Genomic DNA, 21495 nt, shown 5'->3' with positions numbered 1-21495 from the left:
TTTTTATCGTTGGTGTTCCTCGAGTTGGAGGCGTTGCCCTGCCTGCCTACGAGTTGCTGCTGCTGTATTAACAGCCGGCACGGCTGTTTTTTTAATGGAGGGTGGGGTGATGTAGTCACATAGCGCTGACTGTTGTAAAGCAGCTGCAACTGCAGGTAAGCACTTAGCGCACACACCGTTGAGCATATACACGGGGGTACTGGCAGGGCGGAGGAACTGGGGCAAGGGTCACGGCACCCTCTGGTGGGTTCGAGAAGGGAGGCATGGCTAGGGTGGAGCCAAGCCGCGCCGAGGAGAATATAAGCAGTGGAGAGCTAGAGCTCCAAGCTTGCCGGTTCTGGAATTGAACTCGTCTCACTGTCGCTGTCGTCGTCGCTGTCGTCGTCGCCTTCGTTGCTACCGCCTTTGCCCGGACAGTAATTGACTGTCCCGATCGAGGCCGTCGGTGCAATGCGGACATGGTCGTGTCTGGGATGGGTCGTGCCACAGCATGGTCGTGAAAGAAAAAGGGGGCCCAAGTGGTGGTGTGAACTCAAGAACAATAAAAGGGGAGGACGGTGCCTCCTGTGACTACCTCGTCTCCGACTGAATGTGTGTGCGACGCACGCCACCCGCACGCACGCACAAGCCTCGAGCAAGAAGGAAGAAGAGACCTACGACACTACGTTGTATGTAGAACTTCTTTCATACTGGACATCGCTTTTGGAGGTGCGGGGGAAAGACAACAAACTATGCATCCCTGCGTGAGTCTCTGTCCCTGTGCGAGTCTGTGGGTTTCTGTGTGAGTCTATATGTTGAACTTATTTCGCACCATACGTAGCCAACTGCACTAATCGGACAGACAACAAACTAAACACAAAAATCAGTTAGATAGAAATTCGTTTTCAATCCAGATGATTTAAAAGTGCACAGCTCCAGTGGCTTCTTAATGTCAGAAGGAAGAGCGTTCCAGATGGTCGCAAGAGCGCATCTGAAAGTACGCGATGCAGTTGTAGTGACATAGAATGGTCACTACTGTGTCGGCCTGTACGAGGGCTGGGGGCCCCAAGGGGGTGCCTGGGGGGTCACGTGCTGGAGGGATCCGGACCTTCCCAGAGGTGGGGGAAGTGAGGCGTGTCCTGGGAAGGGAGGCGTGGCCTGAAGAGAGCCAGCCACGCCGGGGCGGAGCCAGCCATGCCAAACCAGATATAAGCGTGGTGTGAACGCAGAGCGAGGCTGTTGTACTGTACTCCAAAGTGAAGACATCATCGGTCGTCAAGTCCCGAGTCGTCGTCCTGGGCCAGGCAGGCCGTTGCCTGCCTGGTCCAGTCTGTGTCGTGTTCCAGAGTGTTAGTGAGTTGAGGAAGGTGGTTACCACCTTATGTACAGTGTTATATTACTTACCGTTTAATAAATAGTGTTGCCTCCAAGCTGCGTGTGTGTGCACCTAATTCGGTCTTACTACACAGTGACCATTTCTGTTCGATGGATAGCCAAGAGCCCCTGGGAGCATGACCGGAGTTTGCGTGATGATGGTTTATGGTCCTTGAGTATGCTCCTTGAGCATAAACCATACTGAATATATGTGAAAAAGAGCTTCACAGCTCATCGGATTCCTCCAGTAGAAATACATATTCTGATTCTGGTTCTGATTATGCTACATTCACGCGTCATGTCACTCCTTTGTCAGTTTAACACGTAGGCTTTCGTGACCAATATTATCAAATTAAAACGTCATGCACTTGAATTGTAATTGTTGTGGGTTTACTATGCAACACACCGGATGTGCTGAGCTAGTAACGAATTGGAACGTGTTGGTGAATGACACATTTATATTCACGTGATCTAACCCAAAAAAACCCCTTATGGATCACTACTTTGCATCTCTCGCACTTATTTTATACTTGCTCAAACAAATCCTTCTCAGTGTTCTCAACTGTTATCGTCCTGATGGTGTGCGCCGGCCAATTCTCTAGCGCCCAATGCTCCGAGCCCAACACAAACTCCAGCGTGATCACCGCCCCATTCACGATTCCGTTCAGGCTGAATTGTAATTTTCTCATCACACTCCACTCCACTCACTTCCCTCCACTTCATCCGCGCTTTGTTTAGTCTGCTCCCGATCTCCTCGTAAAATCTCCTCCCCCATTATCTCACATCATGGATAAAAAAAAAATGCTTTAAATTCCGTGCTGTGGGTATATGTATTGGCCGGACAGTTTCACTTGTCGGTTTATGTTTACAATAAAAAAATATATGTATAACAGGATAATGATTTTCATAATTAGCCCTTCTTTAAAGCAGAAAGACTAGGTAATTAATCAACAGCAGTGTTTCCAACTTACTACTGAATAGGTTATCCTTGCTTGTGGCATTACCCCATAGTGCTATCATCACAGCTGTAATGCAGCAATGCATTTCACTCCCACGTGAGCTAAGATTTATAAAATTACACTATTTTACGAAGTTTAGACTTGGATTTGGAAAGGCGGAGAGACAGTCTCGGAATATATCTATGGGTTCTGTTTGCTTTAATAGTTGTCAACTCCACTGGATGTCCTTTCTGTGTATATTTTCTGGATTGTCATTCATCATGAAGGTTTTTTTCGGGTAAGATCACGTAAATATGAATGTGTCGTTAAACCCACCACCACCTGACACAGCCAAATAATAATGTTTGTTATGTCAACAAAAAATACTAATTTATTAGTAGTTCAGCACACCGGTATATAGGAGAGTAAACCCACAACATTTACAATTTGAGTACGACATTTCGCTGGTAATTACAACCAGCTTCATCAGGCGATAACCAAAATGTACTCTTCGATTTAAAGCTTTCGTGACTGCAGGGATTCACCTTCTTGGTTCTTTCGGTAAAGTCACGTAGAAGGGAAGTAATAAAATAATAAAAATAAAACATAATAAAATAAAATAATTCTCACGACGTTTCGGCTACAACGCAAGCAGCCGTCTTCAGGTGAAGAATGAGACACTGCCAAGCTAGGAGCTTATATATAAGCTGGGTTGGAGGTGGAAGAGCGCCTTAACAAAAAGAATGTGCATATCAAGAGGAATTTAGCATATTCATGGAAAATGCGTAGGAGGTGGGCGGGGGGGGTTTCAAAGTCATATTATGCCCATGCATTATGCAGGATCAGCAGCACCAAGGGAGGGTGCAGGGAGTAGCATTAACAAAGGAAAGGAATGTTAATAGTATGTAGCTGCAGTTACTAAACAACCACGTAGAAAACTAAAGTATAAACTACATAAAAAAAAAACCTAAAGTATAAACTGCATAGCACCATCAGTATACTTACTATACTCTACAATAAGCTGAGTTACTAACAGCAAGTAATATATTACAATTCTACGTCGTAAAAAATTATATAATATGCTTCCATCTTCTTAGGTTTTTTCGGTAAAGTCACGTAGGTAAACGTGATATAGCAGGCGTGACCAAAAAGATCTCCAAAATTCTAAACAAACATAAGATCGAAGTCCGATTCAGTACAGTGCATAAAATCCGTGATTTGATTCCATCTGTGAAGGATGTCGTTCCTGACTTACAGTATCCTGGAGTCTACAAATTGAGTTGCATTTGTGGTGATTGCTACATTGGAGAAACGAAACGTCAGGTTTCTGATCGTGTCTGCGAGCACAAGTCAGATCTGCAACACGGCAGAACTGATTCTTCGGCCGTTGCCGATCATTGCTACAACTCGGTGGGCTCTCATGAAATTGTATTTTCCGAAACCAAGGTTCTCTGCAAACCTCCTGGCTACCATCAAAGGTTTGTACACGAAGCCATACAAATATACAAACACAGACATAATTTCAACCGTGATGACGGTTACAAACTGAGTAATCATTGGAAAGATGTGATTAACCATGCAAAAAAGATTTAACTACACTTATTTGCCAATCTTATTTGACAGACAACCATTACTGTTTTACCATGTTTAGTGGTGGTCTTCTTGTTACAGGTTGAGTCACAAACCGCACCTCTCCATAACAAAGGCTCAGCCTAACAAAGGCTCAGCCTTTGTTATGCAGTCTATTCTTAGTCTCAAGCCTCACCTTACCATATTAATAATAAGTATGCGGCCCTTGCCCCACCACCTTCTCCAACCATTATATAAACGCAGTGGTAACTCCTGCAATCTCTCATTTACTTGATACAGCTGTCGTGGCTGTGACGGTACCACCTGAAGACGGAAGCTTGTGTTGCCTCCGAAACGTCGTGATTTTTATTTTTTTATTTTATTTTACTTTTTAATGTTTTTACCTACGTGACTTTACCGAAAAAACCTAAGAATATGAATAATTGCAGTCACGAAAGCTTCAAATCTATGCTTCCATCTAAACTTTATTCTCTTACATCACACGAGCATACACCGTACTATATACTGCAATAGATAAACCCAACATTAAATTACATACTGTATTGCTATAAACCACATTTTAATATAACACTATGTATTATTCTACCCACCCCAATGTGTATCACATTGCTATATGTTTACTATACAATTACGATACTATATATTACTTTGTACATTGTATTAAGCATATAAATGTTATACTATTTGTTATTATGCACTGTACCATTGACCATCGTGTCAATGGGTGAGTCGTGGGGGAAAAACTTGCAGCGGAGCAAAGAATCCATTCCCTGTGGAGAGTACAATGCCAGTGAGTGGAACGCGGTCTGAAAGTCACCGTAAACGTGAACACAATCAGTTAAGATCCGAAATGGTTTATTACGTCCTTCCAATGATTGCTAAGCCAGAATCCATCTTCTCGGTTAAAATTGTCTCTGTGTTTGTATATGTGGATCGCCTCATGAACGAATCTCTCATGATAGCCAGATGGCTTGCAGAGAACCTCTGTCTTGGAGAAGTCAATGTCATGTGAGCCCACTGAGTTGTAACAGTGATCTGCCACGGCTGAGGTGTTTGTCCTACCGTGTTTCAGGTCTGCTTTATGTTCACGGATGCGGTCCGAGACATGTCGTTTGGTTTCCCCAATGTAACGGCTACCACATAGGCAACTTAGTTTGTAGATGCCAGGGTACTGTATGTCTGGAACCACATCTTTTACAGACGGGACCAGATCACGGATTTTATGTACTGTGTTGAATCGGACCTGGATCTTGTGTTTAGTCAGGATTTTGGAGATCTTTTTTGTGACCCCAGCAATGTAGGGTAAGGTGATGGTCTTGAAAGGCTCCTCAACAGGATCCTTCTTGATGGTTGGAGTGATGGCTTTGCGGATTGTGTAGTCGGAGTAACCATTAGCCTAAAGAGCTTGGCGTACGTGTTTGAGTTCACTGGAAATGTGTTCCTGGTCGGAGATGCATTGGGCTCTATGGTATAGAGTCTTGATGAGGGAATTCTTCTGGGATGGATGGTGGTGGGAATCCGGTTTTAGGTAAGTATCCGTATGGGTGGCTTTCCTGTAGACAGAGTGGCTCATTGAACCATCAGGTCTCTTTTTAATTAGGACATCCAAAAAGGGTAGCTTGCCATCTTTTTCGACTTCCATGGTGAATCTGATGGCTGGGTGTATAGAATTGATGTGGTCGAGAAATTGGTCTAAAGCAGGCCGGCCATGTGGCCAGATGACAAAAGTATCGTCTACGTACCTCTTCCATAAGGTCGGGCGTAGAGTGGCAGTCTGGATGGCGTCAGTCTCAAATTTCTCCATGAAGATGTTGGCTACAACCGGAGATAGGGGGGAGCCCATTAGGGTGCCCTCAGTTTGCTTGTAGAAAGTTCCATTCCAGGTGAAGTATGTATAGGTTAAGCAGTGTCTCACCAGGGGGGGCACCCCAGCATTCAGTCCTTGATGAACCAAGTCTTCAATGATTGCGATGGTGTCAGGTACAGGAACCTTGGTGAATAAGGAAACCACATCAAAACTGACAAGCAGGTCGTCTGGGGGCAGGGCAATCCCCTTGATTGTCGATACCAGGTCAGTAGAGTTTAGTACCGCAGAGGTGGTTTTTCCAGTGAAAGGCCGTAGAATTTCAGACAAAAAACGAGCCAATTTATAGGTGGGGGAGTTGATAGTAGAGACAATGGGACAAAGAGGTGTATCTTCTTTATGTATCTTTGGCAAGCCGTATAATCTTGGTGGCCTGGCTGTAGAAGGTTTCAACGAAAACTGTTTGGTCTGATCAATTAATGCGGTTGAATCAGAAATGATTTGCTTGGTTTTTGAGACGAGGCTGTTGGTGGGGTCTCTTTTTATTTTTGTATAGCTGCCATCGTTGAGTAGTTCTTGGATTTTGTTGTTGTATTGTCCATGATGACAGTGGCATTGCCTTTGTCGGCTGAGAGGATGACAATGTCATCCCTCTTTTTTAATTGAGCTAATTCAAAACGCTCATCTTTGCTGATGTTGCTAGCTGGCATCTTAGCGTTTTTGAGGGTTGCAGAGCTAGCAACATCAGCAAAGATGAGCGTTTTGAATTAGCTCCATTAAAAAAGAGGGATGACATTGTCATGCTCTCAGCCGACAAAGGCAATGCCACTGTCATCATGGACAAAACAGAATACAACAACAAAATCCAAGAACTACTCAACGATGGCAGCTATACAAAAATAAAAAGAGACCCCACCAACAGCCTCGTCTCAAAAACCAAGCAAATCATTTCTGATTCAACCGCATTAATTGATCAGACCAAACAGTTCTCGTTGAAACCTTCTACAGCCAGGCCACCAAGATTATACGGCTTGCCAAAGATACATAAAGAAGATACACCTCTTCGTCCCATTGTCTCTACTATCAACTCCCCCACCAATAAATTGGAGCGTATTTTGTCTGAAATCCTACGGCCTTTCACTGGAAAAACCACCTCTGCGGTACTAAACTCTACTGACCTGGTATCGACAATTAAGGGGATTGCCCTGTCCCCAGACGACCTGCTTGTCAGTTTTGATGTGGTTTCCTTATTCACCAAGGTTCCTGTACCTGACACCATCGCAATCATTGAAGACTTGGTTCATCAAGGACTGAATGCTGGGGTACCCCCCCTGGTGAGACACTGCTTAACCAATACATACTTCACCTGGAATGGAACTTTCTACAAGCAAACTGAGGGCACCCCATTGGGCTCCCCCCTATCTCTGGTTGTAGCCAACATCTTCATGGAGAAATTTGAGACTGATGCCATCCAAACTGCCACTCTACGCCCGACCTTATTGGAAGAGGTACGTAGACGATACTTTTGTCATCTGGCCACATGGCCGGCCTGCTCTAGACCAATTTCTCGACCACATCAATTCCATACACCCAGCCATCAGATTCACCGTGGAAGTCGAAAAAGATGGCAAGCTACCCTTTTTGGATGTCCTAATTAAAAGGAGACCTGATGGTTCAATGAGCCACTCTGTCTACAGGAAAGCCACCCATACGGATGCTTACCTAAAACCGGATTCCCACCACCATCCATCCCAGAAGAATTCCCTCATCAAGACTCTATACCATAGAGCCCAATGCATCTCCGACCAGGAACACATTGCCAGTGAACTCAAACACGTACGCCAAGCTCTTAAGGCTAATGGTTACTCCGACTACACAATCCGCAAAGCCATCACTCCAACCATCAAGAAGGATCCTGTTGAGGAGCCTTTCAAGACCTTACCCTACATTGCTGGGGTCACAAAAAAGATCTCCAAAATCCTGATTAAACACAAGATCCAGGTCCGATTCAACACAGTACATAAAATCCGTGATCTGGTCCGGTCTGTAAAAGATGTGGTTCCAGACATACAGTACCCTGGTGTCTACAAACTAAGTTGCCTCTGTGGTAGCAGTTACATTGGGGAAACCAAATGACATGTCTCGGACCGCATCCGTGAACATAAAGCAGACCTGAAACACGGTAGGACAAACACCTCAGCCGTGGCAGATCACTGTTACAACTCAGTGGGCTCACATGACATTGACTTCTCCAAGACAGAGGTTCTCTGCAAGCCATCTGGCTATCATGAAAGATTTGTTCATGAGGCGATCCACATATACAAACACAGAGACAATTTTAACCGAGAAGATGGATTCTGGCTTAGCAATCATTGGAAGGACGTAATACACCATTTCGGATCTTAACTGATTGTGTTCACGTTTACGGTGACTTTCAGACCGCGTTCCACTCACTGGCATTGTATTCTCCGCAGGGAATGGATTCTTTGCTCCACTGCGAGTTTTCCCCCCACGACTCACCCATTGACACGACGGTCAATGGTACAGTGTTTATAACAAATAGTATAACATTTATATGCTCAATACAATGTACAAAGTAATATATAGTATCGTAATTGTATAGTAAACATATAGCAGTGTGATACACATTAGGGTGGGTCGAATAATACATAGTGATATATTAAAATGTATAAGGTATAGGGTGGTTTATAGCAATACAGTATATAATTTAATGTTGGGTTTATCTATGGCAGTATATAGTACGGTGTATGCTCGTGTGATGTAAGAGAATAAAGTTTAGATGGAAGCATATTATATAATTTTTACGACGTATAATTGTAATGTATTACTTGCTGTTAGTAACTCAGCTTATTGTAGAGTATAGTAAGTATACTGATGGTGCTATGCAGTTTATACTTTAGTTTTTTTTTCATGTAGTTTATACTTTAGTTTTCTACGTGGTTGTTTAGTAACTGCAGCTACATACTATTAACATTCCTTTCCTTTGTTAATGCTACTCCCTGCACCCTCCCTTGGTGCTGCTGATCCTGCATAATGCATGGGCATAATATGACTTTGAAACCCCCCCGCCCACCTCCTACGCATTTACATGAATATGCTAAATTCCTCTTGATATGCACATTATTTTTGTTCAGGCGCTCTTCCACCTCCAACCCAGCTTATATATAAGCTCCTAGCTTGGCAGTGTCTCATTCTTCACCTGAAGACGGCTGCTTGCGTTGTAGCCGAAACGTCGTGAGAATTATTTTATTTTATTATGTTTTATTTTTATTATTTTATTACTTCCCTTCTACGTGACTTTACCGAAAGAACCAAGAAGACAAAATGTACTCTTCAACAAACCAGTGTGCTGAACTAGTCACTAATTGGCATGTTTTATATACGTGACACACCTTACTAATTGGCTGTGTCAGGTGGTGGCGGGTTTAATGACACATTTATATACGCGATTAACCCAAAAACATCTATTATAGTATCGATAATATTGGTCGCGAAGACCTACTACGATGTGTTAAACCGGACTGTCTTTGCATTCCAAGTTCCAGTGCACCTCCTTCTTTTGCACGGCTGATGCAGATGCAGAGCAACGACTACAATTTCACATTCAGGTGGTCAAGCCAGATAACCGCGTCAGTAGCAGCGGAGTATCGCTGCAATTTTGCCTTCGTATTCGGGGATCGGGGCATTGCGTCGTTACATGTTGTACAGTCTGTTCTTGATGACTACAGTCATACACTGGAGAGTTTTTAATTTTTCATTTGTGCATCAGGTATCCTCATCTGCCATGGTTTGTGCACAAGTTGTGCTCACACAGTGACATGCACGACGCAAGATTAATTGTGTTTCCAATAATGAACGTGACTTCTCGTATTACCATTTAGTCTCTAATACACATCTCTCTCTCGTTCATTTCAGTTATTTCCAAGCACATAGCTTTCTTTGCCAATATACGTGGCTTTTTTAAAGCTTGTTTAAGGCATTTTTTTATTCCCACCGTTTCTGATCAATGTGGCTTCTTGCCGCCAGCGCGCACATTGACCAAAGGTGTTCCCACTTGATAATGCAATGGCGTTGGGCACTCGGTGACAATTCATAATCGTCTCCGTCACCATAGATCGTAAACCATCTCAAGCAGTCGCCCAAGACAAAACGCGGTTCTCTCGCTCTCTCAAGCGGATTGTTGTCGACAGCGTAAACGGCAATCGTCGTCAGTGTTGTGCGACTCGAACGTGACTTAAATTACGAGCGCTTCTATTCCGAGGCCCAACTTCAAACCGCTTCGCTCACTCTCGTCGGTCGGTCGCTAATTACTCAGTGGGATATTAATGGTGCTCTTATAACGTCATCTCCAATCGGCGCCACCCACCGTCAAGCAGCCTACGGCAAAGTTTGTATTTTAATTCCATGGCACGGTTTTTAACGGCAGGTATTTCTAGACATTGAACAGCTGTCACCATTATGAAGTCTCGTCTCACTTTTTTTTCCCGCTCAACCTGCGTGTTTGAGCTCAGGGCCTCTCATTATTATTATAATCATCTACCTATTTTTATTACTGTGAAATAATGTAGTGAACCCGCTGATTTTGCCCATCGTTCGGTATAATTCAAGCATCTCCAAATAATATCAAGTCGCCACAAGGGAACATTCAGTGCTTAGTCAAACCTATCACACATTTAAGTGATCATAAAATGTCACTACAGTGAATTAATGTCTCTTCTCACAATTACACTGCTTATGGAAATCCATTAGTTACTGCGTGCTATACTGCATATACATCCCTGATGCAGTTTCTATATTCGTTGAACTTGACACTCATAAAATAATTAAAATGCATTCATTAGCGATGACAAAATAAAATGCTGAAATGTCAACATTTCGCTAAGATGTCACTGTAACAGGCAAATGCTTCCTGAAATCAATCAATGCATGGTTTTGTGAAACAAGTGACCCTAAGACAAAGAAACATTGAAAAATGAACGAAGCTCACTATTAATTAGCGGTTTTAATTACTGCCCCAACAGCGAGTTTCATGATTCACCCTCCCCCGCCCTACCCCATCACACTCTCCCACCCAACCCCATCATGCTTCCTTCAATGTCTTCTTCCCCCTTTCATGGAATGAAACCATAATTAGCCGCGATCACTGGGAAGGTCACGGCCAAAGTGGGAAAGCTGCGCCTAAAGAATGGAAACGACTTCGGCGAGATTCAATCCGTACACGAGCACAGTGAGCTTCCGTTAATGCTGCTGCTGCTACCGCCGCTGCCGCCACTGCCACTGCAGCAAGATTCACAATGCAAGATGCAAAACAAAATGCTCGAAGCATCGTATCCAATGAGCGGGGCTGATGTGAATGCCACCTGTTACGGGGCAATGATGCCTGGCTGAGCCACGTGGACCTTCAACGAGGCAGCAACGGATTGGGACAAATTTGTGAATTCTGCTTGAGTGAGAATTCGATATGCATATTAACAATACGAGGGAGACATTACTCATTGGACAATTATGTGCTTTGAGAAGAGTGAGCAATGATACGGTTAACTCGAAGCTAGCAGTGTCACCCACTCTCGTTTGAATGTTTAACCAAGGGGGGTGGCACAGTAACTATAAGCTAGCAGTGTCACCCACTCCCATTTGAATGTTTAACCAAGGGAGGTGGCCAGAAGTCTCAAGCAGCGAATTACGGTAATGAGAGCATTTAAAACCTTGGGTTTGAGTCACCACCCATGAATGAACACAGGTTTCTAATGCCAGTGAGTCACCAGTAACTGCACGGTGACCAAAGAGTACACAATAAAACCGATCTAATTAAAACAAATTTCTGACTTAATTCTATATATTTGACCTCTTAGCAATAAAAAAAAAACCCTCCTAAAGTGTAATGCGGCCACAGCTGTCATTGCTCCTTGACAACTTACTGCATGTACGTGTGTATGTTGAACTTCTTTTGCACAATACGTACACCAATCTATGGGTCACTGTTTGAGTCTACGAGTCTCTGTGTGAGTCTATGGGTCTATATGTGAGTCTATGAGTGTCTTCTGTGTAAGTCTATGGGTCTCTGTATGAGTCTATGGGTCTCTGTGTGAGTATGTATGTAGGTATGTTGAACTTCTTTCGCACCGTACGTAACCAACCGTGCTAATGGGAGGAGCGGGGGAAGGACAACGAACTGGACGCCCTTCCTGTTGGCTCTGCCTCTTTGACCTCTCTGTGTGCTCACTGATAAATGACATTGAATTAACCCTCTCACTCATTTACATTTTGGAGAGAGAAAAAAATGTCAATTAAAATGTTCAATCAATATTAAGAATATGTACGAAGATTATATTATTTGGGTCTTTCGGTAAAGTCACGTAGATAGGTTCAAAAAAATTACAAAAAACTACGACGTTTCTTTGAACCTATCTACGTGACTTTACCGAAAGACCCAAAGAATATGAATTCCTGCAGTCACGAAAGCTTTAAGTTACGAAGGTTATCACATGAATGTCCACGTGTTGTCCATTTCCTCCATGTCCGACTCATAACCTGTTGCTTGCCGTCTCAACAAGTACCTCAAATGAATTCCAGTACCTTAAAAAAAAATCTATCTTATCGATTTCTTGATTTACAGTAGCTCCCAATCCAACCGCACCGAGAGAAAATGTTTCATTTGTGCAAGCTAGGATTTTTTTTCATTTCTAATTCTCAATAAGTTGCATTATTGAGCTTGCAAGACACGCTCCCAAATTGTCGAGGTTTACCGTGCACATCGTTCGACACTCACCTTCTGCCAGAGCCTTCTCTTGTTCACCACTTTCACCACCATGGTCGGCCTTGCCAGGTACCCATTGTTTTTGAAGGAGAAATCTTGTCCATTCCAATGCACGTTTTTCAGAAACCTAAAATAAAATATAACAGGCCATTTTTTTAAAAATGAAAGTACTTTTACATTCAACCATATTAAGTAGTGCAAGAATCACTAATCACCGCTCCCATACTCAATGGATGAATTAATTCTGCCCAATCTCAGCACTGGAGCATGAGCTACAAGCTCAGAGGCAGGGAAGAAGAATACAACCAGTTTTAAATACCTGCGCCCAGAATGGCAATGATCTGGCCAACCCAACCCCGCCCTCCCCCCAAAGAAAATCCCTTCCCCTCCCCCCCACCTGCTCTGATGAGTCCGGTGTGCCTGCTGATACCGTCGATGGCCCTGGTAATACCGTCCAGAACGTCAAGATGTTACAATGTATGATACGAGGGAGGATGTGGCATAAAACATTTGTATATATATATTTTTTAAAGTACCTTTACACTCAGAGCCCGTTCCCTAAGGGTGTACACGTAGAATCGGAGGTGGGGGGATCGGCGGGGGTACTGCCCCGGGTCCCGCGTTTTGGGGGTGCCCCCCGTACTTTGACGTGACGGTGTCAGACGTAACACTTCGGATTTAGCTTGAAGGCGTTGGGGGGAGGGGACCACATGGTGGAATTTTAAAAACTATAAAAACTATTCTTTATTTTACCAGGTAAGGCCCACTGAGCTATATAGCGCTTTTTCAGAAGCGATCTGGCGATTAAAAATTATAGTCCAACGAAATATCTGATCATGAGGAAATTTCTAGCAGCTAAATTCTCTAAACGCGTAATATTGATTCTCAATGTGGAGAGAAAAACCGGAGGACCCAGAGAGATCCATGCGACCACGGGGAAAACATGCACACTCCAAATATACAGCAGGCGTCAGGGTCGAATCGAACCCACGACCTCCTGTATACCAGGCGAGGGAGATAACATCTCCTAGCCAACGCGGTGCCCTTGGCCCTGCTTGTGCTGCTATGGATGGCCCTGCATACACTATGAAACATATCTAACTTTCTTTTTTACCTCACCGGCGATTAATATATTAATTCCGATCCTTATATTCCACAGTGAACATTTAAGGATTAATAAGATTGGATTTGTGTTTTGAGAAACTCCTCAAGTCAAAGAGCACGGAAAGGTGCACGCTTGGAATTGCACTGAGAGATATGAAGAGGAGAACACGTGGGTTTGAGCCAAAATTGTATACAGGCAGTATATTGACTGTTTAAAGAAGCGGGCTCGGGAAGATGTTCGTATGCAGGTGAATGCACGAACCCATTCATGTGAACTCTTGAGTATTATCTCCTTGCGTGCCTGAGTTTTCTCTGGGTACTGATTTTCTCTGAAATATAAAACACTCACAAATAGAATCGCCCAAACATCCCCACTGACCAAAGAATCCCAAAAGCAAGACGCCCTTGAGTCTCCTGTGGGCAAATGTGTTTAAAATATTGATATATGGGCATACGTATCGCTTTAATGAATCAAGAACCAGTTTGACTCCGTATTCTTCTGAGCTGTGAGCATGTGTAGCAAAGCACAATATGCTCATGCGGTACTAAAGCTCTACTGGTGATGCATAATTATTGTTGGCATATTCATCATTCTTATTGCTGTTGTTCATATTATTTAGTGCTGTTAACAGTATGTACTCGCTATTAATGATGCTATTATCATTACAGTTGTGATGATAATATTAATAGAAAATTATGGTGAATGCATTAATTAAATTAAATCATGAAAACGAACCATAAATCACACAGGTTAATGAGACTGATTAGACGTGGTGGGTGCTGCCAGAAATAATCCCGCATCTATGCAGTGCTCTCTTCTGTGCGTGTACCTGTATACATGAGCATGCACGATGGTACCTAGTGCAGTGTATAAAACATCACAACTGGGGAGACAAAGGCGGCCGAGAGTAGCGTTGGCCACCCACCTACCCCCTCGTGTGCCATAGTTCCGGCCTTCTGCAGGTGCTCACTGACAAAATTTTGCCCCAACAGTCTGTTCAGGCTATAAGGGTTGTTTTTTAATGTTTGTTGTTTGTGTGAGCAGCTAAAAGGAGTAAAATATATCGAAGGCTATTCGAGCGGACAATGGGGGGCTCTGAGACCTGCAATTTAGTATTTCACATGTAATCGGTTCCCTAGGCGAGATGTGCCCCCGAGACGCTGCCACACGGAGCACGCTTCAAAGCAACAAAAGCCCGCGGTGTACGAACGCCGGGTCCCTGCAGACCCCCTCCCCCCTCTGCCTCCCTCTATCCAACACAATATGCCGCCCGCGTGCCGACTACGCGCTCACACAGCCAACGTGGGGGGAACGGGGGAATTTTCTCCGTGCTAAAAACGTCCGATTTGTGTAACAAGAACAACAAAAAGGCGCAGTTGTGGACGTTTGTATACGCGTTGCCACGGTGTGGGCACAGCAGCTGTCTATCTTGCACACTAGAGGCAGATCAAGAAATGTGCCAATCTTTTAAATAAGGCCCCACATCATTAATATACTGTACTGTACGGTGTACTGTGTTAGGTAAAAAACAACTTTTGCTGGCTGACTCGCTGGAGCACGGGCGGGCAAGTCACAAGGTGAAGACGATCGTCACCCACGTACCACAGCGTTGAGCCAGATGCGGACGTCGCGCTGACATCGCACTGGCATCACCCAACCCCCCGCACCAACCCTCCCCCCACTCGCCGTGTATCCCGCGCAATTACGGGGGCAGTGTGAGCGATTTTAAAAAAAAAATACATGTTTTTCTCTCTCAATTGTCAATAAAACATAAACTTTCAGGACCTCAAGGGGAGGGGAAGGGCAGGGAGGAACGACCGCTCCCACCCACCCCCCACGCCACCCTACCCCTTTGAACCACCAAGTTCTCAAAGGTTGAGTTTCCACACCTTAAAGTAAATCACTACCCAAAGAATGAGCACCTCTAAACTTGTCGATATGTACAGAGAGGGTGATTCCCAGGGTGTCCAAAAAGAGTTTGCGGCGTCTATCATCAAGAAATAATACTTTAAAGTCACAGTCAAGCATGTCCAAGTGAAGATACTGCATCGGCATTGTGCTGAAATGTACGAGTGATGTCGCAGCGATGTCACTGGGATGCTATCACGATGCACCAGAATTGCAACGGATGTTTTTCCTATTAATAAAGATTCAAAGTTGCGTTGGACCGACCAGGACAAACAACCCAGGTCTGTGTCTCAAGTTTGAACATCCAAGTTACGTTCTGAGCATGTTGTTTTACAGAAGAGGATGTGCCCGTCATGTGTACATGGTTTTCCACCTCTTCAGCGTAGAAATATTTGAAGTGACCACTTTGTTGCTTTTAGTTAAAACACTTTCAACAAGAACGGTGCTACCAACATGCACATCCCTACCAGTAGCGCGAATGGTTATTTGATCTTTAGGCAGACGAAATGCATAGTGTCAGCGTTAGTGTCGCTGCACCACTCACAGCCTGGCCAAGACAGCGATGAACAACGTTACGCATTTTACAACGAACGTCTTCTTATTTCAAACTAACAAACATTTTTTATTTCACCAGGTAAGGCCCACTACTGAGATATATAGCTATTTTTCAGAAACGAGCTGGCTTTCACAAATGAAAGCTCAACGGAGTGGCTTATCACGTGGACATTTATAGCAACCAAATACTATAAACGCATGATTTTGATTCTAAATGTGGAGGGAAAACCCGGAGAACATTCCACATGACAACTGGGAGAGAGACACACAAGCTCTAAATATACAACAGGCATCAGGGTCCGAAACGAACCCATAACATCCTGTATACCAGGCGAGGGAGTTAACATCTAGTCACCGGTGGCGCCCGAGATAAGCAGGAAAGATGAGGCAAACAACCACCCCCATTTTTCCTCATTCACATTTCCAAAACATATGTTGAGTCATCCCCTTTCTTTGTTAATTTAATGCCATTTGACTTTGTGCTCAATGTGATGTGACATCATTCTTGAAATCACAGCACTACGCACAGTACCACAGAAAATGTTGATGCATTGGTTACTGTGTAATAGTAATGTATGGAGTAGTGGTGCAGAGGTTAGCCCATAACGATGAACGCGTCGCCTGAGTTCGGTTCCTGGCCATGGTAAACATCAGTGGTGAGTGATGTTTGAATCAGTCTTTAGGTTCACCAACACGCATGAACCAAAACAAAACAAAAAACCCATGGAGATATCTACATCTAGGAATGGAATGCTGAAGGACTGTAATTTATTATTGATATATTTCAAATTATATAACCAGGAAAGCCTTGTTCTTAATAACATTCAGGAGCGTCTTACATTTGGATGTTTCGTCAAATCCATTAGTGAATGTTTGGCATTATTTTGGAGAAAAATAGAAAACCCAGAGAAAACCCAACATCATCATCTCCTGGCCACACCTCATGCCTACAACACCTGGCAAGCCCCGGTGGTCGCCCATACAAGGACTAGCCAGGCTCAAACCTGCTTAGTGTTCAATATCTGATGAGATCTGGCGCATTTACTGGAGATCTGTGGAAAAAATTTTTTACAGCTCATCGGATTCCTCCAGTATAAATAAAGATTCTGATTCTGATTTGAAGTCATTCAGTTGTGGACCGTTGTTTTCATAGCTGAGTACTCTTATCTGCACGCAGATAATAACAAAAACATATTTTATTTTGTATTAAACGTCATATATGCAAATTGCACCTTAAGACGTGGCAGTAGAATTCGTAGCGTGGCCGGAAAGCCACAGACAAGTGGGAAGGCAGCCAGATACAGTGCCTATATTGGAATGTTTGGCCAACTCCATTCACGAGTGTTTAGAAATAACAGCAGAAGACCGTGGATCCACGAATCCCGATCCGCTCAGCCGTCGTGGATAAATGCATCGGAAGATAAGAGGGGCACAGGAGAAGTTACCACGCAATCCCTTTAACCGCACCTGTGCTCAATATAACCGATCGCGTACAATGTGTCCGCGTGGAGGCAGCGCGATTGCAAATGTTGTGTAATTTCAAAAAACAGGGCAATATCCGCGCAGCCCGGCGCGAGTTGAGCTCCCCGCGCGGACGTCTGAATCGATGTGCATCCCATTGGCGCCCGTGGGGAGAGCAGCAGCGGAATTGCCTTGATTGTTTTCTCCCTTTACAAATTCCGTTATCGTCCTGACACAGCATGAACTGCGGCACTCTTTTATCTTACGATGCAAAATGAAAAAAAATGTACTGCATAATGAACTGTATTGTGTTTTTGTAATGCCACCGTGGCTGCTTTGGTGAAGCCACAGCGACGAGACGATGCTTAGCGTGCACCTGACCCGACCGTGGCCACTGTGGAAAAAACTCGTCGCCTTCGTGTAGGTGCACTGCACATTGCGCCGTTCACTCAGCGTCTCACTGTGGAAAATACCGCAGGAAAAATCCCCTTGGGACAAATCCTGTTAGCGAGTGCCCATGAAGGCCGGCACGGCACACAAGGGGGTGGATGGTCAACACTACGCCCGGCCGCCTTTCTCTCCCTCGTGGTAATATTTAAACACCAGGTACTCATTTGTATGTATGTTGAACTTCTTTCGCACTGTACTTTGCCAACCGTGCTAATAAGAAGTGTAGGGGAAGGACAACAAACTAAACACAAAGTAGTTCTCAAGAAATGAGTTTTTCAATCTAGATTTAAAGTATATAGCTCCAGTGACTTCATAATATCGGAAGGAAGAGCGTTCCAGACGGGCGCATAAGCACATCTGAATGCGCGCAATACAGCGAATGTCATTGTTCGTTGGCTAGCCATAAGCTGCTGCGAGAATTACTGGAGTTCGCGTGATGGTTTATGCTCCTTGACAAGATCAGCAAGGTATTGTGGTTCATTAATGGCAAGCACTTTGTGTATAATGAGTGCACCCTTATGTTTTCGTTAGGTAACCGGAAGCCAATGCAGCTCAGCGAGCACTAGACGGAAATGGTGGGAAGGCTGAGTCGACCTAGGGGAGGCCCAGGACTGGTTCAGATAATCGTCACCGGTAATGGTGGCCGTGAGTGGGAATCGAACTCGGCTCGCCGGGTTTGTAGCGCAACGATAACCGCCACGCCGCCGCTCCCCCGAGCCCTCTATCACAGGTCTAGTCACAGACAGCTAAACGCAGGACGGGGAGAGAAAGTGTTCGCAAGAGTGAACATGTGTACTAAAGATTTGCCCAACGTCGTTGAGTCCTGCCTATTGACATATTGGCAGGATAATCACGGAGTGATGGTTGGCTACCTTCTTAAGTCCTGATTTCAGCCGGCAGAGGAGCACATGTTTGTGGTAGCCGAGAAATGGGGGTGGGGGGGGCAATGCTAAGTTTTAAAGGGAACCTGGCTACTGTAGCAGCGATAGCGGATATTGGTGCAACGGAACGGTTTTGACATTCAGCGTCTCAGGCTCTCTCAATCTCATGATGGTCAACTGCCAGACGTTTATTGGAAGGGACCCGCTCTGCTATATATGCATCCTGGTTCTACGCAACGCTATGTAATGAATAACACAAAATAATCATGAGTAGAGTAACAATTTAAAACATGTAATTATACTTTTCGATTTAAAGCGTTCGTGACTGCAGGGATTCAAAGGGCTGAACATTTATTATCATAAACTATTTATGATTATCTTCTTGGTTCTTTCGGTAAAGTCACGTAGAAGGGAAATAATAAAATAATACAAATAAAACATAATTAAATAATTCTCACGATGTCGTGAGAATTATTTTATTATGTTTTATTTTATAAAATAATTCTCACGATGTCGTGAGAATTATTTTATTGTTTTATTTTTATTATTTTATTATTTCCCTTCTACGTGACTTTACCGAAAGAACCAAGAAGATGTAATTATACGTTTTATAAAACAAGATATGTTTTGATTTTTTACGATCAAACCACAACGATATCGCGATACCAAAAATAGGAAAAGGCAAGTACTGGACATGGGTTAAATTCTGCAGCGCGGACACCGCAATGAGTGATGTTGCCCCCTTAAGTCACATTTGTAACTTTGATCCCTACCTATGTATCGATAGTTCAATGTAAATTTGCCACGTTATTGAGGGACTACTACTGTAGGGTGTTGTCTTGGTGTGGTCTGGAACTGCTTTGTTGATGTTTTTGCTGGCTTGCCCAGTCTTGATAAATCGTATTTATATAATTAATGTATTATGTTTTCATATTTCGTCACTTGCTTACCATTTTCTCTATTTTGCACTTCTATCGTTTTTTTGTATTGTTCGCTGTTGTAACTTGCTGACCTACCCATACTAGACACCTGTCAAAAATATCTTCACAGCTCATCGGATTCCTCCTACAATCTAAATAAAGATTCTGATTGATTTCTGAAGTTGTCAGAAGTTTGTCTTATTAGACAGGAAGTATTCATTCACAATTCTCACAGATTAGCAGTTCACACCATGAGAGAGCAGCACACAGTGGGAGATACTCTACAGAGCAGTGGTTCTCAGAGTCTGGTCCCTGCGGTCCGCGACGGTCCTCCAAATGATCTGTGGTGGCTGTGATGCATGGTGCAGGTTGATCCAGACAATAATGACGTTTATTATACCTTTTGTTTCAGACATTAATCATATTTTACTTGTGATATTTCATAAAAACAAAATAAAGTTCAGTAAACTACCCTGATTAAACTACCCTCACCCGAAGATCTAAGTGCCCCCCACCCCCCTCTAAAAAAACTTATAGCTGTGTAAAAAAAAATTGTTCCGGTAATATTAATAATATTCTATTACTGGCATTCATAGAGATGGGTGAATGTATTTTGTCACTAGGGGTGGGGTGGCTGGATGGTCCACGTAAATGCTTGCATCGACTGAGCGGTCCATGGTACCCCAAAAGGTTTGAGAACCACTGGGTTAGGGAGATCCCTTCAAGTGCCCTTATCTACACACTGGGGGGGGGGGGGGGTTGGGGGGCTCGCTTTCCAACATGCCAGGCTACACAGAAATGTCTGTTAATAAGTAAAAAGTCAAACGTAATCAGACTTTTGGTCATTGACGACCAAGCTGAGACCATCCCCATCATTCAAGTGGAGAACCCATTGCAATTGTAAAGGGGAGCCGACACAATATTGCAGGGGTCTCGTCCTTTATTCCTTTTCTTCCATCCACACCTGTCCCCAGCCGTCCCAATATCGTTCCCGCAAAAGGCCCCCTCTTCCCGCCCGTTCTCTCCTTATATCTCCTCGATCACCCCTCCCACTAACCCACCTATTGGTGGAAATCCTTCCCCTGACACCCCTACACAATCATTGGCAGCTGCCTGGGTTCAAATTCAGGTTCTCAACAATGCCGGCTCCCCTAGTCATGCGGCCACCTCCAACTCAAAGGTGAGAGGTTGGTCTTCCTTAACACATGAACTCAATCGTCACAAACACAATGAAAAAAGAGGTAACAGCACACAACACTCCATCTGTCCGGGAGTATTTAAAGCTGCTGCTTGCATTAAAAGTTTTCCTCGCTCATGTAAATTCAGCATTTATAGCCTGTTCTCGGCAACAGTGCCCTAAACGATTGTGCTGGAATAGAAATTGTTATTGTGCTGTTACTGTCAGGAAAAAGTGGCATACATTCTTAAAATAGTTAAACCTCGTACACAGCGAGCCTCTAGCTTTCCCCTTTTAAAGGAGTGGAGTGAAATCATTACACGCAAGAGACATCCCTCAAAATAACACACTGCCGACTTTGCCTGCGCTCATTAAACGGCCAATACCCTCCACCCGTGTTCTCTATATACCAATAGGCTGCGGTTATTTATATTTATACAGATTAAGGTGTAAATTATGCCTGTAATGAGCACTCGAGCCTTTGTTTCGTCTGCAATGCTAATCAAGAGCCATAATACATTAGTTGTCTTGCCTCACGGCAGATGTGGAGTGTGTGTTCACAGGAAGTTCCTGTT

At 43.9% G+C, this 21495-nt stretch overlaps 1 protein-coding gene across 1 annotated transcript in view; it reads right to left on the bottom strand.

Annotated features, from left to right (window-relative positions):
• The window catches only part of GRIN2C (glutamate ionotropic receptor NMDA type subunit 2C), a 194941-nt gene that overhangs the window by 121281 nt on the left and 52165 nt on the right, over window positions 1-21495 (bottom strand). Inside the window, exon 3 of the mRNA XM_078598329.1 lies at window positions 12476-12590. Coding sequence (XP_078454455.1) covers window positions 12476-12590 — 115 coding nt within the window. The remainder of the gene's footprint in view (window positions 1-12475; window positions 12591-21495) is intronic.

This window comes from Lampetra planeri, chromosome 1 (genome assembly GCF_965212315.1).
Source record: "Lampetra planeri chromosome 1, kcLamPlan1.2.h2, whole genome shotgun sequence".
Lineage (NCBI taxonomy): Eukaryota > Metazoa > Chordata > Hyperoartia > Petromyzontiformes > Petromyzontidae > Lampetra > Lampetra planeri.
Note: the sequence above shows the minus strand (reverse complement) of the source record. Positions and strands in the feature narration are given on the sequence as shown.